Genomic DNA, 23,140 nt, shown 5'->3' on the forward strand with positions numbered 1-23,140 from the left:
TAAGGAGCAGGGCAAGCTCCTTCCTAAGAGAAACGTGGCTGTGAAGCCCTGCCCTGGGCTATCGGGAGAGAACCCAGCACTGCAGGGCAGGGAACAGGCTCAGCTTGGCCGTATGGAGACCCGAGGGGATGTGGTCTCCGAAGCCTGGGTGGAGGATGACGCTCCCACCCCATTAATCTAAGGGAACATCTTTTTTTAATAAGATAATACTGAGTAATTGATTTTTAAATACACTGAAATCAAATGTCCCGAGGCCAGAGCAGGATCCCAGCTCCATCGTCAGATCAGTGGCAACTGGCAGAGATTGAGTGCACGGGGGAAAAGAAAATAAAAATTAAATCTCCTTCGTGTGCCTAGCTGGCTCCGGGGCAAACGCTAACATTTCTTTAAAAGGTGCATCAATTTTTCCCTATTAAAAAAGTAGGTCATCAAAAGGGATAAGCTGGCGAAGGCTGAGCTGGGGAAGGCACCAGGGACCATTGAGGCCGAGCAGGTAGCGTGGAGAAGATCCATCTAATTAAAACACATGACAACGGCTGAGCGAGAAAGTCATTTTTAAGACAATTTATTCCAAATTCTCTCTTTCACCCCATCCTTCACGCAGTCCCAGTCGGGAAGGGTTTATATATATATTTTTTTTAATTTTATTTTAATTTTTTTTTTAGAAAAATACACATGCAAATAATATATATTTCACCGCTGAACTTTTTGTCATGTTGGAAAAAAAAAATAAAGAAATAAAGTAGGATTTGGGAAAGACCCGAGTGGAGACAGAACTGGGGGTGCCGTGGGGATGGGATGCTCCAGGGTGCAGGTCTTGGTGCTCCAGCGTATCCATCAGGAAGGTGTTCGTCGGGGCGAGGGGCTGCCGGAGGGGACTAACGTGCACTTCGTGCACGTTAGTCCCCTCCGGCAGCCCCTCGCCCCGACAAAAACCTTTCTGCCCAGGTTTAGGAACGAGCAAGGGAAAGGCAGTGCTGGAGCCGATCCTTCCTACGACACCCAGCATGGAGCAAAGTCCCAGCCCAGCACTGGCAGGAGCCAGAGCTCCCCAAATCCAAGCAGCAAGGGAAGCCCAGCTTAGGGAAAAGCGTAATTTTGATGCTAGGAACTGACACCAGAAACTAAGAGCTACATGGAAAAAAAAAACCCCACCAACCTGTTGTGCTTTTTATGTTACGGGGTATAGCTGACAATGTGGGGAAAAATGGACTGATGGTCCCTTGAAACCTGGATTTATGTTTCAGGACAATGGTTTTTTGGGGGAAACTAAGTGCTGGACCCTTGAAACCTGGATTTATATTTCAGGGCAATGGTTTTTTGGGGGAGACTGAGTGCTGGACCCTTGAAACCTGGATTTATGTTTCAGGACAATGGTTTTTTGGGGGAGACTGAGTGCTGGACGCTTGAAACCTGGATTTATGTTTCAGGACAATGTTTTTTTGGGGAAACTAAGTGCTGAACCCTTGAAACCTGGATTTATGTTTCAGGACAATGGTTTTTTGGGGGAGACTGAGTGCTGGACCCTTGAAACCTGGATTTATGTTTCAGGACAATGTTTTTTGGGGGGAAACTAAGTGTTGAACCCTTGAAACCTAGATTTATATTTCAGGACAATGTTTTTTTGGGGGAAAACTAAGTGCTGAACCCTTGAAACCTGGATTTATGTTTCGGGACAACGTTTTTTGGGGGGAGACTGAGTGCTGGACCCTTGAAACCTGGATTTATGTTTCAGGACAATGGTTTTTTGGGGGAGACAGTGCTGGGCCCTTGGCTGCATGGGGCCGGGGTTTCCTCTTGCTCGAGGAGTAGCTTTTCCCATCAGAGCAGGAATGCGCCCTGCGGAGGGGAGCAGCGATGTCCCCATGTCCCCAGCCTCTCTGCAAATGCCACGCCAAGGTCCGGGGGGGAAAACCAGATACGTTGCATACCGGGTAGCTGCCATCACTCGAGCAGAATAGGAGATGTACTTAAGAGAGGGCTATTTCAGGTTTGATTGATGATCAGCTGGAGCGAAGAGGCTGGGGAAGGAGAGGGCAGCGAGGTGCAGCCTGGGGAAGGAGGGCAACTGATCTGATAGCACGGCCACTGCGGGAAGCCAGGACGCTTCGGAAAACGCCGCAAGCCCACGGCAGCCCTGACGCTGACGATGCAGCAGAGAGTGGGCACAGGGGGAATTTGCCTCCCTGCTGCTTTGCTACCTCCTCCCAAGCTGCTTTCATGCCGTGCTTCTCTGCCTCCTCTCCCGGCAATCCCACCCAAGGCCATGGCTTTTTTCCTGCTGATCCAAGCTAATGATACGGAGCAAACTGTGTTTTCTCTCTACCCAGAGGTACAAAACCACACAGGCAGTGCAGGGAAGGTTTCTCAAGGGAAGGATTTCCCTCCAGCTCCCAAGGAGCCTTATACCGAGGAAGGCAGCAGCACTTTGCCAGTCCCATCTCTTCTCCCAGCAAGCCCCCGCACTGCCCATGTCCCCGACCGGCGATGACATCCCTGAATACACAACACAACACAACACAACCTGTTGCCAGCCTGACCCAGAGCCTCCCGTCAGCTGCTGCATCCCATCGCCGTCTTCAGCAGCCGGCTCCTGCATCCCATCACCGTCCTCAGCAGCCGGCTCCTGCGTTGCCAGGACAAACCCACATGCTGCATACGCCCGGTGCCTCACTACAGAGGGAGATGGGTCAAACCGGAGGCAGAGTCGGCTGCTCTCCCCCAGCAGTGGCTTCCTTCGGTGGCTGGATGCGGCCCCAGCAGCTGGATGCGGTCCCTGCCATCTCCTCCCGCATCCCTGGTCCAGCTCCAGCCTCCGTTGTGCTCGCCCAGCGGATGCCAGCAGGGAAAGGCAGCAGGAGACTCGCAGCACTGGATTCCTCCGGATTTACCACCGTCCACGGCAGCCTCGGAAAGGCATTGAGCAGCAAACGCATTTGGCAGCTCCGCACCCGCCGCTGTCGTGCTATGAAACACCGAAGACGACAGGCAGCGTTTCACGGCGGGGCTGCAGACACAGCGATCCAGCTCCCATAAACACACCTGGGGGCTGCAGCAGTCGCTCTCTTTTTGCTTTTCTCTCATAGTTTTGTGGTTTGGTTTTTTTTTTTTGTAACTGACAAAATACGCTTTTGGGACTGTCTACTCTGAAAATAGATGCGGGAGGGTCTGGCGAGGGCGAGGGGGCTGTTTGGCTTCTATTTCTACAGGCTGCCCTGGTGCAGCTCTAAAGTTTGGTGGACGATCATGCAGGTTTTATTGCAGCTTGTGTGTGTGATTTTTTTTTTTAAGTAGCCCAGCTTCAGTTTCAGGTAGCCCCGGAGGTGGGTTTCTCTCCCCTCCCCACCCGCTCCGGCCACCGTCTCTCTGCTGCCATGCCAGCCAGGTGGCTATTCGGTGGCCATCTGCTCGATGTGGTCACTCAGCAGCTTGTATTGCTCTGCGGAGGAGAGAGAAAAGGGTGCTGGGAGGGTGCTGAAGCATCCCGGCCAGGCAGGAGGGCTCCGTCCCTCCGGCACCCCGCGGAGAGGGTGAGCATCCCCCGGGCTCGCCCCTACCTTCATCCAAATTGCCGATGGTCGCCTGCTTCTTCAGGAAGTCGCTGCAGAGCTTCTTGTTCAGGCCGAACGCCAGCATGTTGTGAATGAAGGTGCTGAGGAAGGACAGAGATGCTCTTGGTGAGGGAAGGGCTAGGCTGCCCTTTCTTCCCCCCACCTTCCTCTTCCTCTCCGCAGCCCCTGGTACCAGGCGCTGGGATGATGCGCAGCTGTGGGAGAGCGTGCTAGGTCCCTGCGGTGCTCAGATTTGCAACGTAAGGGGCAGGAGCGGCTCCCGGGGAGAAGCATCAAGCATCCTCTGCACCACAAGGGATGTCCCCGGTGGGGGAACGCCTGTCAGGCGTCCCACCCACAGCTGGTGAGGACACGCCGCCGAGCCCGGCTGCAGGAGGGACGGTCCCCGTGCCCTGCTCACCCCAGCTGCCCGAAGGTGATGTTCTCGTTGAAGCGGAGGCTGTCGTCACGCTCCTCCTGCGTCATGTGGCACCACTTCTCCCTGCAAGGCACAAGCCCGTCTGGCACCGCTGTCACCCGGGGACCCTCTGCCTGCATCTCCCCGGTCCCCGGGCCACGCTGCCTGAGGACAGGAGGGCACCGAGAGCCCCTCAGCTGCCCACGCACGTGCGGTGCTGGATGAGCTCGCGCACCTGCATCCATCCGCAGATCTCTCGCCCGGGGACGAAGCAAGAGACGCCCCAGGAAAAAAGTGTTCTTCAACCTTGGCTTTCTCCTGAAGGCCCTGATTAAGAGCTAGGAAATAGCACCGGCCTCTCCAGCACAGAGCTCGCGTCTCTCACCTTGGGTGCCATTGCTTTGGACGAGCGAGGAAGCAGGGAGGGTCGCAGCTCTTGGGGATGGCCGTCGCAGCAGGGCTCTGCTGAAGCCCCCCACCTACCAAGCACCTCTCCCCCGTCTGCAGCAGAGCCCCAACTCCCCGAGCCCCACGCAAGCCGCTCCCCAAACATACCACCCCCCTTCAACAGCACGGGGGGCTCCCGTACCCCCCCCACAGCCCCGCTCGGGGGCTGAAGTCTGGAATCACAGCACTGCCCTGAGGATGCTCCGGCTCCACTCCAGCTCCCTGGCAAATGCAACCACAGCATTGCCTTAAAGGAAGGGGTTTTCGGCTCTAGATGTTTGCAACCAACTCTAAGCAGTGGCAGGAGTCCCCATCCAAGTGTCCCACTTGGAGGTCTTTGGGAATGAAGCTTGTGTCACAGAAATGTCATTACGGTGGTGCAACACTCGGGGGGGGCTCAGTGCATGCACGCCAGGGAAACTACAGCTCCAGGGTGAAGCCAGCCCCCTTCCAAGAAGAAGTCAGGTGAGGTTACAGCCAAGGACAAGAGGAGGAAAAGCAAGGAAAACCAGGGATAGGTAGAAGAAAAATAGCTCTATGGAGGAGAAGGAGGAGGAGAAGGAAGAGGAGAACACCGGGAGCGGACCGCACGCCTGCAGCTCGCGCTCGCTCGCCGGCACGCCAAGCAGGACGGGAGGAGCTGTGTCGGGTGAAAACGGTGGCCGGGAAGAAGGGTGTCTCGCAGTAAATTCAGTGAGGTTAGCTCAGCCCCAGCGCATGTTTGCGTTGCTGAAACTGGAAAAGGATGAGTGCTCAGTCAGGCCGACCCCACGACGGGGAGCCTGGCCTCACTCGAGTCAGCCCAGCCCGGGCGTGCGAAAGTTGCTGAGCTGAGCCTTCGGTCTCCAGGGGTGAGCTGCTTATATTTACAGGGCTCTGGAAACTTATATGATATGTTTAAAGGGATTAAAAAAAAAAAAAGGTGTAATTTCTCCCAGATAATGCTTATGATAGCAAATAAAAACCACATACAAATCTGGAGGCTGAAAAGAAAGAAGAAGAATCAAATTAAGAGGCTTTGAAATCTGGAAGCAAAACTTCACAGATCTCACTGGCCCACTTACAGAAGCAGCATGTTTGTAACTATTTTTTTCCTGCCTTTTTATGTTTTTGAGGGAGGAAGGGGAGAAAAAAAAAATTATCAAAGTGCCCAAGAATAATTCACCGTGCTTCTGGCTTGTTACTCGGGAGTAACATGCCTGGGAAGGGGGAAAGCCCACATGTGGCTCTACTCAAACCCTTTGATCTTTACACCGGCACGACGGGGCAGGCGCAGGGGTGCGTAACCCCACAAGCTGTCCCAACACCTTGCCTGTATTCAGGGTACCCAGGAAAGCCTTGCCGCGGCCAGGCGAGAACCGCACCGGTGACACGTGGCTTCGGCCGCTCGGCATCGCTCGTCTTTCAGCAGCAGCATTTCACCCCGCACAGCTAACTTGAGCAATGCTCTAGCTGAGCAACATTTAAGTTATCCAGTTGCCGGCGCATGCCTTAGCCACGTGGAAGATTTACTGCCAAGCTTCAAAGAGCCCTCATCCTCTTGCTAATGCCATCACTTCGAGTGATTTGCTCCAAGATTGAACATCCCATGCTCCAGCAAGAGAGCAATGACTCTCCCCGCTTCCCGATCCCAGCTCGGAGCACGGATGCATGCGGCTGCTTTTGAGCTTTGCAACCCGGAGGACACACTCACGATCGCGACATGCAGCCCCGTTTGCATTTTTCTTGTTGTCTAGGGATGGCAGCACAAGAGTGCATTAAAAAAAAATAGAAGGACCACCTTTTCCAGCTGGCAAAGGATCCTCGGCACATCTACGCGGCAGCAGAAGCCGGGAGCAAGCGGGAAGGACAGGAGAGGGGGATGCTTTCTCCATGAAGAGACTCAGTTCATGTCCAAAACCTGCCCAGGGAACCGTTCCTGGCACAAGCCCTTGGCTTCCCCGGCAGCTGGACACCCGATTCCCACAGTAAAATATCACAGCTTGAAACCGGTCAGGTTTCTTTTTAAAAAGCCGCATTAAAGAGGAACCAATCTCAACTTTTCTGGCTCTTTTGAGAGGGTGATGCACATGAAGCCAAACCTCCAGCTGCCGTTCCTCCCCGGTGGAGAAAGGCCTTTCAGAGCCCCCCCGAAACGCGTTACCCCCCTCCCCAGGGCAGGATTTGGACCTGAAGTGAGCGTCAGCCTCTGGACACTAATGCACCGAAGTACGGGGACAGACACACCTCTTCTCTTCCTCCCCAGCGTTCCCTCTGGAGCGGCAGCAGAAACGGGGCCGACAAAAGTGGTACGTGAAAGATCATGCAAGACAGAGGGATGGAGGGGGAAGAAGAGACGGAAGAAGGTTGTTAGAGGCAGAGAGAGGAAAGAGAGAGAAAAAGAGGAGTTTAGTTCTGGTTCCTTCCCCCCGTCCCCTGCCCTCCCCACCGAGAGGAGAACAAACCTCCCCAGCTCTCACCGCAGCCCCGGGAGGACGCAGCCCAGCCGCCCCAGCGATGCCCTGGCCACCCCACAGAGATGGGCACTGTCACAAACCAGTCACCACGGACCCTGCAGACGCCTGCCACGGTCAAGCACCGTCCCTGATGTTTCAAACCCGGCCCGTGGAATGCCAGCCCTCACCAACCAACTCCTCCTGCCAGGGATTTTAATCCTCAGTCCAGCAAGCGGCATCCCAGTTCACCCAGTGGCTTCCGTTATCCTCTCCAGGGGACTAAGGGGGGGTCACCACCACCTTCAAACCCCCTGAGATACTCGCAGTAGTCCAGGCTGCAGCTCCTGAAGCTCATTCGTTACTCGGGCTTGTTTCTGCAGCGGAGGCAGACTCAGCCATCAGATTAATTGAGAAAGGCACTCGGAGCAGAGAGCAGCTGCCGGTGGCGTATGTCCTTGCGAGACATTTGCTGCTGCTAATTTGGGGCTTAATCAAAGCAAATGCAGTTACGGTTACATTACTGTTCAATAGGTTCTTTCAGTGGCTTGCTTGGAAAAAAAGCAAAGCAATAAAGGAGAAAGCAGAGATTGATCGGTGCGCTGAGCCTGGCAGAGCATCCCGTGGTGTGGGCCAGGGCTGCCTTGGCTTAGCTCAGGTTTTGGGGAGGATGCAGGAGGGCTGGCTGCTTCAAGAAGTGCTGGCGCTGCTCAGAAAAGGGGCTGCTCAAATGCTCCGAGCTCAACGACTCTGAGCCCAGGAGCCCAAAGCCTCAAAGCAGCACACGGACACGCAGCAGGACGGTCAAGCTTTGGAGGGGTGAAACTGCGGTCAAGAGAGGAGGGAATTGCTCGAGCCCTCGCGGCAGGTCCGTGGGGGAGCAGGAGATGGGCCCGAGCCTGGTGAGCGTCTCGCCCACCCTTGCACCCCGTGGTGTCCCCACGGCCGGGCACCCAGACGTTCTCTGCACACAGGCACCCTCCAAAACGAGCAGCCCCTTCCCTTTGCAGGGTTGATCCTGATCTTCCAAGCCCTTGGGGGCAACCGCGCTGCCGTCTCCAGCTCTCATCCTTGCTGGCTGCCCAGGGTCAGTCCCCACGCTGCGCTGGCAGCACTTCCACGGCCCTCCCCCGGGACAGCCGGGGCATCCCCTCCCCACCCACTGCACCTCCCTGAAGGGCTGCACCAAGCATCTTGTCCCAGGTCTGCTTACAAACTAAGCACCAACAGCCTGAACCCCGGCCGGGTTTTCTGGACACACCTCTAGGGCTTGCAAAAATGATGCCAAAATGAGTAAGAAAACCTTCGTGCTCCCAAATCGCTAAGAGGATGCACATTGCCTTCCTGCTCCCAAATCCTTGAGAGGATGCACATCTACCTGGCCGAGGAAAGGGATTATTTCCCTTGCTCTCCTGCCCACCCCCACAGCCCAGAGGCGCCGGCAGCTTTGCAATCAGGGGTGGAAAGCAGAGCTTCTCCCCACGGTTGGTAACGCTTAGGGCCGTTAGGAGCAGAGGGGAATGCCGGGGGCTGGAGGGGACATGGCGTCTCCTTTTCCCGCGGGGACGTGTCCTACCTGGTGGTGGGGGACCGCTTCCTGCGCTCACAGTGCACGGCGTCGAAGAAGGCGGCATTCCAAAACCGCAGGTTGTGCCTGCAAGGAGGGAGGGAGATGCTGGGGACGGCCACCCCCCATCTCCCCCAGACTTGCCCCCGAGCTCACCCACTTCCCAGGGGCCAGGAGCTGATGCCAGGAGGGGCTAAGCAAGTCTGGCAGGTTTGGTCCATTTTTAGACCAGCTCCTCATGTGTCTGCAAACACACTCTCACTAGCACAAGGGATGCGCAAAAGCCATGGCCACCTTTTTTAGGGGCGGCAGCAGCTTAAAAGTCTGGGGAATGTGTGGGTAAGGAGGACAAATCCCCTCCCTGGGGAGGCCAATGCCGAGCAGGAGCCAGCTCGCCCCGGGCAGGCTTTACCAGATCGGCTGCTGCTTGAGGTGCATGTACAGGTAAATCTTCTCTCCTTTCTTCTCCTCCTCTGGGCTCTGCACGGAAACTGTGGGGACACAGTTACATGCCGAGGTCTGGACGACTCCCACCTTCCCACCCATGCACAGACTTTGTGCCACCCACCCTCCAAGCTCGGTGTCCAAGCAGCCGTGATGGCAAGGTCTGCAAACCAAATACTCATCCCCAGCACGTCCCCAGCAATGTGAAGAGGAGCTTTGGCTGCCCTTCGTGGGCAGATATTAGCTCTGATCAAGGCATGGATGTCCCAGGAGGATGCTCGAGGGACCAGACCTCTGGTTCGGTAGCACATGTGGCTACCAGAGTGGCAACTGGAGCAGCACAAAAGCTCAGTGGCAGTGGATGCCCAAACCTCTGCAACCTGGTGCGACTGAGGACAAGATGCCACAAGATGTCCTTGCAGGACAAGAGCTGTGATTGCTCCAAAGCAAGCACCTTTGAAGCACTTCTCTAGGAGCTCAGAGGAGACAGCATCAGTCCCTCTTGCCCTTCTCCCCACCCCACACCTCCCGCAATGCCGGGCATCTCGTACCACTTCCAACCCTCGCTCCTTCCCCAGAGATGCCTTGACCATGCCTAATTCAGCAACGCTGGCTCCACTTACCCATCTTCTTCAGCTTCTCCTTTGGTTTGTCCTCACCTTCGCTGTGGCACAGAAATCAGCGTCAGCTCCCGAAAAGCCTGTCCCCCTGACAGCCCATGCGGCAGAGCTCTGGCCGCCCTGGCAAGGGGAGCACCTTCATTTGAAAGACCCCCCTGCTCCCATGTCACTGTCCCCGGGGCCAGAAAAGTGGCTAAGAGACTGTGATGTCCATCCCAGCGGGACCCAGTACAGAGATGATGCAGAAGACCACAAAGCAACAGCACCGTCTCTTGGAACCACATATCTCCATGCCCAAGGGACACGGGACTCCCAGACCATGAGATGTCCAGTGACCAAAGTATGAAGCATGGGACCAGGCTAGAGACCATCTTTCCATGGCCATGATAACCCCTACCTCCAGGAGGTTTCTGGCTTGGTCATGTTACAAGTGTCTGCCTCTAGCCCACCCTGCCCACCCAACGGAGCAGTACCCACTCGCTCTTTTTGGTGGTAGGACCCTTCAGTTTGGTCTCCAGGCCCCCAAAGAAGCCCTTGACGTTCTCCGTCTTGGCCGATGTGTTTTTCAGCAGCCGCTCCGCGATGTCCTTCTTCTCCGCCAGCCAGCTGTTCGCCGACTTCAGGTACGAGTCGATGCTGCCCATGGGCTTCTCCTTGGCCTCCAAGGGCAGCGTGTGGGTCTTGCCTGTGGGCAACACGGCAGGAGCTCAGCTGGCCCCATGGTCCTGGCTGCCGCCAGCTCCTGGGGGACCTGCTCCCAGCTACAAGAGGCACCGTGGAGACCAGGAGCCAGATGAAAACAGCCCAGACCCCATCCCATCCCAATTCCTGCAGGTCTTTATTCTCCCCCCATTTTGGATAGAAAGTCCAGCCCCCCATGGAGGAGTGACCATCACACACCAAGCAACGAGCCAAGGGGCTTCTGGGCGGGGGGGCTTCACATCATATCCCCAGGGTTGGGGAACACCTGGGGATCACCACGTACAAACACCCCTGGCTAGAAGCAATGACAAACCAGCATCAGTGTGAGGTACCACCCCAGTGAGGGTCTCGGGCAGGTTTGCACAGCTTCTGGGCCATGGGGGCTCTTTTCTGCTCAATATCGGAGTCAGCCAGAGTAAGCTTGGGTTCCACCCTTCCACCCTGGGTTCCATCCATCACCCTTCCCACGCACAGGGCGCGGCTCACCACCAGTCTCCAGCACAAGCAAAGCCCGAGGGTGCGGGCACCTCTTACCCACGTAGTAGTAGGTGAAACACATGGTCATGAGGTTCTTGGCAGGGCTGAAGTCATCCATCTGGTGACACCTGACACGGAGGGACGATACGGTGAAGACACCCAGTGATGGCAACCCAAGCAGCCTCATGGCTGCTGCCCCTCCTCGAGCCTTGCTCTGATCTCAGGGGCTTTCGGTGGTTGCAACGAAGCCCCAACCCCAACCGACTTACTCGAACAGCACAAGGGCGAACGACTGCATCAGGCGGTAGAAGGTCTGCTCCGAGACGCACTTGGAGTTGCAGCGCTGCAAGCACAAAGCCCGGGGTTTAGCACAGCCCTGCGAGGCAGCTGCCCGCCGCGAGCAGCACGGGCAACCTCAGCCCACACCCCGGGACCCTCCGCCACAGGGAGGTGGGCAGAGAGCACAGGCGGTCGGGCCTCCCTCTCGGAGACAGCGGTTTGCCTCTCTGGATGGGTTTTCTAGGGAATAGGACGTTTCTGAGCGCTGATGGGATTTCATTTTAAATAAAACAGATGACCTCTCTCCCACGTTGCAACAAGCACGTATTTAACTGCCTCGAGATGCATTTATTCACTTCTGTATCTCCCTGTACTGAAGTTCCTCCCTTTCCCCAAGTTCTTGCCCTCCAAAAATATTGCTTTGGGCCGTTGCTAAATTCCTCCTGCCCAGGCTGCTCCAAAGCCCCGGTACAGGATCGCCGCTCCTTCGCCCATCTCTCCCCTTACCTGGGCACTCACGTATCTCGCGAACCACTCCCTGCCCTTCCCATTCTCGCCGCTGCAGAGCTCCCCAAACCTGGCCTTCTCTTCTTGGTCCAAATCCTCTCTGCAATGGGGAAAAAGAAAAAAAACACCATTCAAGTTGAGGATGTGGCCGGCATCCCCTACCCAGCCAGCACATCTCAGCTCCCGCACATCATCCCTCTTGGCGGCAGCATCCTGGGGCTGCGACACTGGGAGGAGGGCAGAGGAAGAGGGGAAGGGGAGCATCCATTTTGTCATCCTCCGGCTCGCACTGCTCTTTTGTTCCTCCCTGGCAGGGGGGAAACCAAAGGCAGAGGGAGAAGGGAAGAGCCAAGAACAGCCCGAGCAGAAGCTGAGCTCCAGAGACAGGCACTCTGCCCCAGAGCCAAAACAACCCTGTTGCTGCTCATCATGCTCCGTTTGCTCAATTCTGCTTGACTCGCTGAGCCGCAGCGTTACGGAGACCACAGCGACGGGAGCTGGGAGGGATGCAGGGCTGGGGGGGAAGCCAGGGGCTGACGTGGGGCCCCAGGGCATGCACAAGCTGCTGACATTTATACAAGCAGCAGCAGAGATGCCCAGAGGGGGAGAGGAGCTGGAGACCCCCGCCACGGCAAGACCCCAGCATGGGAAAGGGGAGAAAGAAGAGGGGAGGGAAGTTGGGGGTGAAAGATGGGCTGGAACGTGCCTGAGAGAGGGGTGCAAGTCAGAGCCCGCGTCCCCCACTTAGCTCCAACGCCGCGTTATGGTGGGGAGCGACAAGCTGCGTTAGCCAAGCATGGGGAAGGACACGAACCGATGCTCCCGGAGTGGGAAAGCAGCCAGATCCCATCCCGGGGGATGTCCCCTGGCAGCAGGCTCGGCAGCGCTGGCCAGCCCCGCTCACTCACCCCCCGGTGAAGATCTTCTCCACGTAGTGCCGCATGAACTCCCGGCGCTCGGCCGTCGCCTCGTCCCGGGCCGACTCGGTGCTCTGGCTGGAGGAGAAGGACTCGTTGGAGGAGGAGCGGCGGTAGCCACCCCAGCGCCTGGGAGAGTCGCCCATGTCGTTCTCGCTGTCCGCCGACTCGGTGGCATCGCTCTCCTCCCCGGCCGCGTCCCCCACATCCCCCAGGTGCCCGTTGCCGCTGGGGACAGCGGGAGGAGAGGGCTCCGAGGGGACGCAGGTGGGCGTTTCGGCTTCAAAATCAATGAGGTTCCCTACGGGCACGTCCAGGGGGGCCTCCATGGCTCTTCCAGGGGACGTGGTGGTGTTGGGGGGACTCGGTCCTCGTCCTTTTGCCGCTCACTGGGGCATCGAGGCCATTGCCGGCAGGATGCCTGGGACGATGGGCTGGCTAAGGCAGGCAGGTCCTTCTGCGGGGTGCCGGGTTACCGCAGGACATCTGAAAGACAGGGGGAGGACAAGAGTGAGGAGAGGACCCCGAGGAACCTTGGGCGAGGAGACCACAGGCCACCACCTGCGATGTCCCCAGGATGCCCATCAGCAGTGGGGAGGGACAGGACACGGGCGCACCGGGCAGACAGAGCCGGCCGCTCTCCATCAGCCACGTGAATAAGCAAACCCATGCAGCGCTCCTGTGCTTTCTGCGCCGTTCAAGTGGGTTTTTCATGCTTTAGGCCAGAAAAGAGACAATTTGAGCCCAAGCTCCATATGCCACCTTTGGGATGTGACATCTCGCAGCCTGACGGGCAAAACTGGGCCGGCATGAGCCAGCAGCTGGCAAACACACTGGTGATTTTCCAAGTCAGCCGCAGAGAAGCATCCTTCTCTCTCCTCACAGGTCTGCCTGACCCCGTTTGGAAATGGGACCATCTCCAGGGCGGAGCATCCCAGTGTTAAACGTGCACTGACTTGGTTAAACTGGGAATGGAAAGGGGATGCTGAATGCAACAGCAACTGTAATGGGATGTGGACATAGGGCTCTGGACTGCAATTAGGTTAATTAGTTTTGGTGTCCAACCCAGATTGCAAAGGCCCTGCAAAGCAGGTACGGCAGCCACAGGCAGCTCTGATCTCCGGAGAGCGTGGGGAGCACTGGCCGGCGATGGACCACGATGCTCGGGCACACGCACATCCCGGGGGGGTCCGCAGCAGCTGCTGTGCAGCCAAAGGGGCAAAGAAAGGGCTGCCCTGAAGCTGCTTCTTCATCAGAGTCACTCATGTCCTCGGCGAGCGTGTTTCTGCCCCAGGAGATGGCAAGCGACGCCTTCTGAGAAGCGAGCCCGGTACGAGTGGCCATGCTGTAGCAGCCGGGAGCAGGGCCAGTGCAGGGCAAGGCAGCACGGCACAGGAGCAGGGACAGCAGTGACAATGCCAGGGCAGCACTGCCACAGCCCCGCTGCCTTGAAGGGAACTGGTCCCAGGACACAGGCAACCACCCCCAGAGAAAAAAAAAAAACAAAAACCAAACAGATTTCTTTCACCTCAAAGACTAGCGTACCCCAAAGGACCAATGTCAAGTTCATCAGACAAAAAGGAGTTCAAAATGAAACCAAATCTGAAGTGTTTCACCAAGCAGAGCACCCTGTCGCCGCCCAGGACATATGGAAAACAACGCATTGGCTGCAGGAGGAGCAGCTCTCCCAGCATTGCCCTCCTCCTCCCCAGAGCCCCTTTGGGTCAGTAGGGTGCTGGAGGTGCTGGGACCCACAGGACGGAGAGGGAGGCACAACACAGCACCCTCCCTGAGCATCAGACAGCTCATCACCCTGGCTGGGAAAAGCCCCTGTCACCCGGGTCCCTGGGGCTGAGATGGCAGGGACAGAAAGGAAAGTCGCCTGGGGTGGCAGAAACTCGTGCACCCACATACACCCAACACCGAGCGGTCACCTTCTTGCTCATCTGGCACCCCGCTCTCCCACCCTCCCTCGCACCCAGCCCCGCTCTCCCCCCGCACGCACCTGCGCCCGCGTCCCGGGAGAGCCGCGAGGACACTGCTGCAGTCAGCGAGCCACCGAGAGCATCGGCCGATGGGCAGAGAGGAGCAGCCGAGCGGCTGCGGCACAGGAGGGACTGGCGGCGTGCCGTGGGGAGCCCAGCTCAGCCCCCCCAAACCAGCCCCTCCAGCTGCAGGGCCCACGCTGGGCTTCATCCATCCGCCCCCAAAGCAGCTGCAAAGTCCCTCTTTGCGGAGAACTCCTCCGCCAGCCCCTCCAGCACCTGCAGGTTAGGGCTCAGAGCTGCCTCCTCACAACGCTGGCAGTGCAAGCACGTTTCTGACCCCCCCAGGCTGTATTTTAACAGGAGGCAGGCCAGGATGCACACAAGGGACCTCCACACGGCCGTGCTTTGCAGCATGTGCCTCCCTCCCTAAGCTGTACCTTGCTTTTACCCCGTGCACCGCTTTCGGGAGCACGCCTGGAAGCAGAAGGCGGCAGATCTGCAAAGGGAGCTGTCAGAGCTTTTTGAGAATATTTTCTCAGTTCTACACTTAATGGAAGGGAATTGGTGGGGACAATAAATCCGCCTGCCCAGATAACAGCCACCGCATGCATGTGACACCCAACAATGTCCCATGCAAAAGACTTTGTGCAGGTAACCTTTGAGCTGGGCATTCCTTGGCATGTGACAGTCCCACATGTCCCCTTTCACGTGCAGCCTGTAAAGAAACTGCAGAAATTCCTCTACCAGGCGTGCATCCTTATAAGTATCCATCCAAATCAGAATTGTTCCCACTAAGTGACTCGGAGACGGCAGCATTTCTGCACTGGTACTTTGCAAATGGGGAGGGGGCACAGCCCATCCCAGCGCCGCGGATCGGCCCCTTCCCACGCCCAGCCTGCCCTTGGACTGCCACCCGCCCTGCGCACGGCCGGGCGGAGAGCTTTGCAGAAGCTGCCCCGAGCAACACGCTGCTTAGGAGCAAGATATACCCGAGATGAGGGAGTTCCAGCTCTAGAAAACAAATATAAATGAAGATGCATTGCTCAGACATCAGCTCTGGCTCGGGCAGGTCTGTCCTGCCCCAGAAACCCAGCGCCGGCACACCAGCGGCACGGGGAAGAGACAGCCTCATCCAGGAGAATGTATCTCTCCAGGCATCACCAGAAAGAAAACGGGACTGTGCTGGGGCAACGGTGGCCCCTGGCTCTGCTTCAGGCCATGCCTGTGCCCAGGAGGGACAGAGCGGCATCCCCAAGCCCTCTGCCAGATGTGCACAGCTGGCAGCAGGCAGATGGCATCGCTGCCCAGCCAGCCTCTGCCCATCCCTGTCCCCTCCTGGCAGCGGGGCAGGGGCTGCTCGGCACACAGCAGTTTGCAGGAGCACACTCCACTGCCCAAACAACTGCTCTAAAACACATTGACCCCTGTTTTCCTGGCATCCCTCGTGCCCTTCTCCGTGTACGCACGTCCCATGACTCTCTGGGAGAGAGGACTTGGGGTGCAGGACACACGGTGGGTATAAGGAGCGTTGCGGGCTCAGCAGAAACCTGGCGAGGGCTGCAGGCAGCCTTAGTAAGCGCATTCTGCTCGCAGAGGGCCAGAAAGGGTTTAACCACTGGCTGACCAGCTCACGATAAAGCCCTGCCCTCGAATGAAGGCCACAAAATGTGTTTCAAGGTGCTGGCAGCTGCTGTGGGTGCCCAGGCTTCCCAGGCGTCTCCACAGCCTCCAAGGTTGTTGGGTTCTCAGCACAGAGCCCAGAAGAGCTTCAAAAAGAAAACGAGCCTCAAACTCAGCCCTGTACCCACTCCACAACCCAGTCGTTGCTCCAGTGGAACAAATCCAGGAAAGGAATAGCAAAAATACAAACCAAGAGCCCCAGCTCCCGCAGCCCGAGCACTCGGCTCCACCCGCACGTGGAGATCAGCCCGGCTGCACGTCCCACCACCGCTCAGGCACAGCCTGCGGGATCCCGCTCCTGGCTTGCCACTGCTGGGTCGAGTTTGAGAGCGAACGAGAGCTCTGGAATAAAAAGGGGCTTTTTGGCTGCTCGGGAGCCTTACTACAATGTCACGAGCTTCAGCATCTTCCAGGTCCTGCAGTTCCTGGGCTGCCTTTAACCACGAAAATCAACCAGACAGACAAGGTAGCACGTACCTGACTATGGCCTTTCTTGCAAAGCAAGCATCTTCCAGCACATCTGTATTCCCCATGGGCAGCCGGCATACAACAAATCTGTGTCTTCCCACTGGGGACACCATCCCGGGAATGTCAGCAACCACAAAAGAGTTGGCTGGAGCCATGGATGGACAGACAGGCAGCTCTGAGAGCCGCCCCTCTTCTGCAGGTTTCATCAGAGCATATTTGGGTGGCAGGAGACATCCCAAGGCAGGGATCTCGGCTTTAAAATGGTTAAAATCTCGTACTTCCCCTGGCCTGGGCTGTTTTCCTTTCACCTCTCCCTGCCCGGCAAGCAGCCATTTACCCACCAGACGGCTGCACTTGGCACCCCAACCTCCCAGCATCCTGCAAATGCCACAGGAAACCTGTGGTGCCCTGAAAGTTTGGAAAAGGCCTGTTTTTACTAAAAAGAAATGCCGAGGTAGATCTGAACGATGCACCTATAGATGCACATACACATGCAAGCAGCTTTCATCCATGATCTGCCTTTGAATCCAGCATTTCTGGCCCATCACAACCAGGGAACTGCCCAGTTTTGCTGCTTCCTCCACCTGCATCAACCCCTGCAATGTCTCAGATACCTAAGAAGGGGGCAAAACCTGCCGACCCCCCAGCACATGGGCACTGCGAGAACTGTGGGCAGTGTAGGACCCACCGTGGCCGGGTACCCAGGGGTAACGATGCTGCCGGCACAGGGAGATGAACAAAACCAAGTTGGTTTGTGCAGCTCCGAGCCCTGGGGCTGCTGGTGGGGCAGTGCCCCAAGGAATTAGGCAGGGAGGGACGGGAGATGTCGCGTGGCTCTGCCCTGAGACAGGCGTGTGCAAGCCCAGAAGGGACCCGCGGGGTCTTTAAACCCGGTGCCGGGAGAGGAAGGGAGGAGCGAGGAGCTGGAATGGAAAGCAATGGAGCTGGGGATGAGGACGGACCTTTTTTCTGCCCTGTTTCAGAGGAATGTCACAGTTTTGGTGTCCTCCTCCCACCCTGGTCCCAGCACATCCTTTCCAGGGGACAGGACCACCCAGTCTAGGTTTGCAACTGAATTCCTTCTTCTCCTCGCAAAGCCCGGGGAAATGACACACAGGGGCAAAAAAATAAAATAAATAAATCACCCCCAAAGCCTCACTGAGCAATGCTGAACTGGGACCTACGGGACCGAGAGCGGAGAACAGCGATGATAAAGGGCACGACACAGCCTGGCTTTGAGCACAGCCTTCGGGGACCCTCCGTGCCACTGCCAGCACTGGTGCAAGCAACGCCCCGAGGGCGTGATGCTCACCCCAGGGACTGTTATTACCTTGCGAGATGTGTGGCCTGGCCAAGGTGACATGGGAAACTCAAAAATCCCCCTCTCACCAGCACTACAGACCCCATCACCCACCCAAACCCAGCAGCCACCCGGACCGCCACAGCAGCAGCTCTCTCACCGTGCCAGCAGCACGTGTCCCCATGCCATGGGGTGTCCTGGTACATCCTGCCAGGCAAGCCTGCGTTTTCCAGGGATTTCGGGATGGGATGCTTTCTCCCAGCATCCCTAAACCCCGCATGGATTTTTCCCTTGGGGCTTTTTACAGGTGTGCTGGGTGCTGAGGTCGGATATGCTGCAGGACCTCAGCAATTCATGCCTGGGAAGCGGGACCCAATCCCAGTTTGCTGCGATGGAAATCCCAGCAGGGAGCAGGATTCAGCCAGTCTGTGCCCCAGCTCTCCTCGCTCCCTGGCCGCGGGGCTTGGTCCCCGGTGAGCCCCTGCCTACCCCATCCCCAGAGCTGGATGACAAACTCAGCTAACCCTCATTATCAGCTCAGGCCGTGGGCGGCATCCTGCATAACGACAGCGCTCGAACCCACACTCGCATCTGCGTCCTACGTGGAGACCGTGCTCCAGCCTGGAGCCGTCAGGGGCGATTAAAAACTGTAATTACAACGAAGAAACCTCTAGCTGTCTTCTCGTAGCTACAAGAGTACATCCCTCCCGTCCCTCTGCTCCCTGCGTGCTGGGATGGCACCCAGACACGTAGTGCAAGGGCTCTGAAAGCCCCTGGGGACATTCGGCCCATTTGCATCCCCCACTAAAGATGCTGCTCCGGGGAAGGGGAAAAGACACAATTAAATATTCTTGCAGGACTCATCTTGGCAGCTCAGAGGGGACAGCTCTGCTCCTTCGGCCACCATGCACCGACACAGCCACGAGCTCTGCCGAGATCTCCAGCAGTGTATCCATGCCATGCCAAGGGCTACGTTCATCCCCGCTGCTGCTCAGACCCAGAGGAGCTGTGCCGGGGCGAGAGCGATGCTCCCGCAGTACGTAGGCAGCATCTTGCCCTGGCCACGACAGGGCTTGGTCTTGCTCTGCAGCAGAGGCGGTTTAAACACATCCCACGTCTCCGTTTCCCGGCCGCATCGGGGGACATGTCCTCCCTAACCTGCAGGAAGGGGGACGGTGCGTTGCTACCTCCTCCCACCAAATCTCCTGCCCTGGAGAGGACGCAGCCCCGAGGCAGGGGGGACACGAGGAGTCGTAGCTGCCGGAGGGACAGGGCAAAGTGCCATTTCTCAGTGCTGGCACTTTTCCACGCTGCAGCCCGCCACGGAGATCCACGCTTGTCTCATCCACCCCGTACAAGAGCGCATCCGGATCCCTGCAATCGCCCACCGCGCAGCCGGACCGTGTGGTCCCACACGGGCACGCCGCTTGCACCGCGGCCGCTGCAGCAGCTCCAGGTACCAGCACTCCCCGAGGAGACCGTGTGGTCTCCCACCTCCACCCACCTCCAACGCACCCATGGGTCCCTCCAGGCAAAGCACCTCTGCACCCGTGAGAAGTGCCCCGGTGGGTGCTGAGCCAGCCCAGCAGGGCTCTGCAAAGGCACCGTGGGCAAAGCTTTGTTTCTGCCAAGGAAAACTCCCCGTGCCATAAGGGAACGGCCTGTTTCCTCCGGAGGAACTGGTCAGTCTTGTTCCCCCGTGTCTCTCCCACAGTGCGAACGCCCCGGCAGCGGGGTCATGGCTGAGGGACGCAGACCCATCGAGTGCCGGTTCCCTCAAACCACCCTAAATCCAGAAGTACCGCACCTACCCCTCCTCCCAAAGTGCCCCACGAGCATGTAAACGCACAAACCTTCTTGGTTAAACAAGCCCCGGGACTTAGGGAAGCTGAAACTCCCCCACGCTGAGTTTGCCTGTCCCCGCTGCAGATCTGCTCTGCTCCCTGCGCTGGCAGCAAGGACACGCTCCCCGTTTTATCAGGGCTTAAGCTATGGCCTCGCCAAGGCACAGCCGGGCTACCCCGACTGCAGACACTGCCCAGCCACTTCGCAGGCGGAGAAGTTACAGCCTCTGCAACTTAATAAAAAATAATTCCCCGAATACCAGGGAGGCTGTGAGCCGAGACCTGCGCTCAGCTGTGTTTGCACAGGCAGAGCAGAGACCACACGCACTCGGTGCATGCCAGAATCAGCACCCAGCGCTGCACCGAGGCAGGGAGAGCCGGAGAGCGGGGTGAGAGCCTGCGGCCAGGTCCCATCCGCTGGCAGCCCCTGATGTGGGATTTTTGGCAGGTGACATGAACACCGTTTGTCCCCTGGGTCTCCTCCCCAGCCGCGACTCTTCCCCTGGCCCCAGCGTCTCTCTGCAGGGCTCTGCTGCCTGCCGGGGCAGGCAGCCGCAGGCAGGACCCTTCCCCTTCTCAAAGCCAGCATTAACCCACACGGGTCACTTCACAAAGCCAGCTCGCTCAGCCTCAATAACGGAGCCGTTTCAAGACAATCTGAAACCCAGCAAGCTCCCCGCTTGCCCCCGCTTTGCAAAGAGCCCTTTCTTCCTGCTGCCATCAGACACCAGATGGCAGCTCCCCGTTCGCCTGGACTTTAGAAGAGAATTAAATGTCTCTTGCATAGACCTGCGCCGCGTAAGACCGGCTTTTGTGCCGAGCGGCGGCTTCTCCTTTAACGTTCGCCAGCGGCCCAGCTTTCACCCCCTTGCCACGCACACACATCCCCAGGGAGCCCCGAAACGGAGCTATTTATTCGTTAATTCCTATTTTCACCCGGCACAATTTCACCCAGGGACCCCCGGGGGCCAGGCTGTATTTTGGAAATGATCTCCCCAAAAGGCACGGGAGGGTTTCCCCTGCCTCGAACGCACGCAGCCCCCCACTTCCACGGGAGATGCTGCCTCCAGCCTCCGCTGCTGGGGTCACGGTTCCAGATGCAGACGGCACGGCAGCGCGGCTGAAGCCTTTTGCTGATGGAGCCCGGGGAACCGCGGGGTGCCCGGGGACCCTCCATCCTACCCGGGGAGGATGAACGCATCCGACTGACGGGCTGAGTTGAAAGAGAAGACGGCGATGCCTCGGCGGCTGGGCCACAAGAAAACAGGTTATCACCTCCCAGCGTGAGACGGGGAAAGAAGACGGATTAAACCTCAGCGGGGGGGACCGCGCTGCCGTGCCGAGGCCTGTCCTCGCGTGGGGTCACAGCAGAGCTGGCGTCCCCCGGTCGCTGCCCTCCCTCCCCTTCCTTTTACCTGCACCCAGGAGCCTCGGCGCACCTTCGCTCGCCAGTGGGTCAGCGGCATCCGGCGAGGCTGGGTCCAGCGTGGCCGGCACGCCGGGGAGCAGCCGAGGCTGGCGACGTGGGGACGATGCGATCCCTCCCTCCGGAGCTCAGGCGCATCGCGTCCCCCCCGGGTGCCCACGCAGGCACGCACGGCTGCGCGCAGAGCCCGGCTGGCTGCAGCGCCGGCTCGGAGGAAGGGGAAGGAAAAAGCTCATTGTGTAATTTCGCCACGGTTTTCACGGCCGGCCGAACATGGACGTCTCTGGAGAGCCACGCCAGCCCCTTTCCTGCGGCACAGCGTGCGGGGCGAGCGTGCAGCCCCTGCAAGAGCACTTGCCTTGCCGTGGGATTCCCACACCGAGCTCATCACCCCCCCCCCCCCCCCAAAAAACAGCCTGTGCAAGCCCCTGCGCACACAGACATCCTAAATATTAAGCAAAATAAGGGGGGTCCCCATCAAAGGGGAGTTCTCCAGCCCTTTCCATCACCTTTAGCTGTTTTTAAGCCTGCCCATCACTCAGACCCCTGAGGATTGTGAGTTACCTGCTCTGCTCCTCCCCAGATGAGCCACTTGGGGGGGGGGGGACGGGACAATTGAGACGAGAGTGAGAAAAGCCCCAGTGGGGAGGAGAAACGGGGTGAGAGCAGCCGGTGCAGCGTGCGGCGGGACGAGGGCAGCACTCGGGGGCAAAACCCCTGGGAGGGATGTCCCAGAGGGGGTGTTACATGCCTGGGTGGCAATTTTGGGGTGCTTGTGACATGGAGTCTCTGATACAAAGAGAAGCAAACGACCATGTAGAGGAGGCCACCGACCTCTCCACCCTCACCCCTGCCAGCCTCTGCCAGGGCATCTCAGCCCTCCCAAAAGGACCCCGTCACTTGGCCAGCCGCTGCCCACATCAACCCAATGGGCTGTCTCCAAAGGGGGGTGCTTTGGGGGAGCAACGGCCCCCCCAGCTCTGCGGCACAGCCCAAGCAGTGGCACGTACCCTGTGAGAGCAACAGGAGGCTGGAAACCCCCCCGTGTCAGCATGGCATCCCCGGTCCTGCTTACTCGCCCTGCTCCAGCATCACCCCAACCCAGAGCAGAGCCCCTCGTCGTACTCCTGGACCAGAGCTTCCCCCCACGGGCAGGGGGACGGCGATCGTCGACCCAGCATACCCCGCAGGCCCAGCAGCAATAGCCAGTCCTGCTCTGCTGCCCACGGGGAGTGAAAATCAGCCTTGGCTGTAACACCAGCATCTTCCCCCCCCACCTCAAGAGATGCTGTGGAGGGATGGCCCGCGAGCAGCACATCGTATCACAGAATCACAGAATCGTATAGGTTGGAAAAGACCTTTAAGACCATCGAAGCCAACTGTAATCCTAACACTGCCCAGCCCACCTCGACACCGTGTCCCTAAGCACCTCATCCAAACGTCTTTTAAATACCTCCAGGGATGGGGACTCAGCCACTTCCCTGGGCAGCCTGTTCCAATGCTTGATAACCCTTTCGGTGAAGTAAAATTTCCTAATATCCAGTCTAAACCTCCCCTGGCGCAACTTGAGGCCATTTCCTCTCGTCCTATCGCTTGTTACCTGGGAGAAGAGACCGACCTCACCTCTCTACACCCTCCTGTCAGGCAGTTGTAGAGAGCGATGAGGTCTCCCCTCAGCCTCCTTTTCTCCAGGCTGAACAACCCCATTTCCCCAGCCGCTCCCCATCAGCCTTGTGCTCCAGACCCTTCCCCAGCTCCGTTGCCCTTCTCTGGACACGCTCCAGCCCCTCCATGTCTCTCTTGTGGTGGGGGGCCCAACACTGAACACAGCATTCGAGGTGCGGCCTCACCAGTGCCGAGTACAGGGCACGATCACTGTCCTAGTCCTGCTGGCCACGCTATTTTTGATACAAGCCAGGATGCCATTGGCTTTCTTGGCCACCTGGGCACACTGCTGGCTCACATTCAGGCGGCCGTCAACCAACAGCCCCAGGTCCTTCTCTGCCAGGCAGCTTTCCAGCCCCTCTTCCCCAAGCCTGTAGCGTTGCATGGGGTTGTTGTGGCCCAAGTGCA

The 23,140-nt window shown here is 58.1% G+C and overlaps 1 protein-coding gene across 4 annotated transcripts in view; it reads right to left on the reverse strand.

Moving 5' to 3' along the window:
• Positions 1–932: 932 nt before the first annotated feature.
• KIAA0513 (KIAA0513 ortholog) overlaps positions 933–23,140 on the reverse strand; it is a 30,552-nt gene continuing 8,344 nt past the window's right edge. For 2 of the 4 annotated variants that reach the window (XM_072873257.1, XM_072873259.1), the window contains 11 exons: positions 12,353–12,847; positions 11,445–11,544; positions 10,928–11,001; positions 10,716–10,786; positions 9,957–10,164; positions 9,483–9,523; positions 8,828–8,906; positions 8,425–8,502; positions 3,973–4,053; positions 3,558–3,652; positions 933–3,439 (listed from right to left, as the gene is read on the reverse strand). In XM_072873257.1, the coding sequence (XP_072729358.1) occupies positions 3,390–3,439; positions 3,558–3,652; positions 3,973–4,053; positions 8,425–8,502; positions 8,828–8,906; positions 9,483–9,523; positions 9,957–10,164; positions 10,716–10,786; positions 10,928–11,001; positions 11,445–11,544; positions 12,353–12,690 (1,215 nt within the window). In that variant the 5' untranslated portion in view covers positions 12,691–12,847 and the 3' untranslated portion in view covers positions 933–3,389. Of the gene's footprint in view, positions 3,440–3,557; positions 3,653–3,972; positions 4,054–8,424; positions 8,503–8,827; positions 8,907–9,482; positions 9,524–9,956; positions 10,165–10,715; positions 10,787–10,927; positions 11,002–11,444; positions 11,545–12,352; positions 12,848–21,056; positions 21,204–23,140 lie in introns of those variants that run through there. The other 2 variants (XM_072873256.1, XM_072873260.1) reach the window with 2 other exon arrangements.

The sequence above is a fragment of the Ciconia boyciana genome, chromosome 9 (assembly GCF_034638445.1).
Source record: "Ciconia boyciana chromosome 9, ASM3463844v1, whole genome shotgun sequence".
In the NCBI taxonomy this organism is placed as follows: Eukaryota; Metazoa; Chordata; class Aves; order Ciconiiformes; family Ciconiidae; genus Ciconia; species Ciconia boyciana.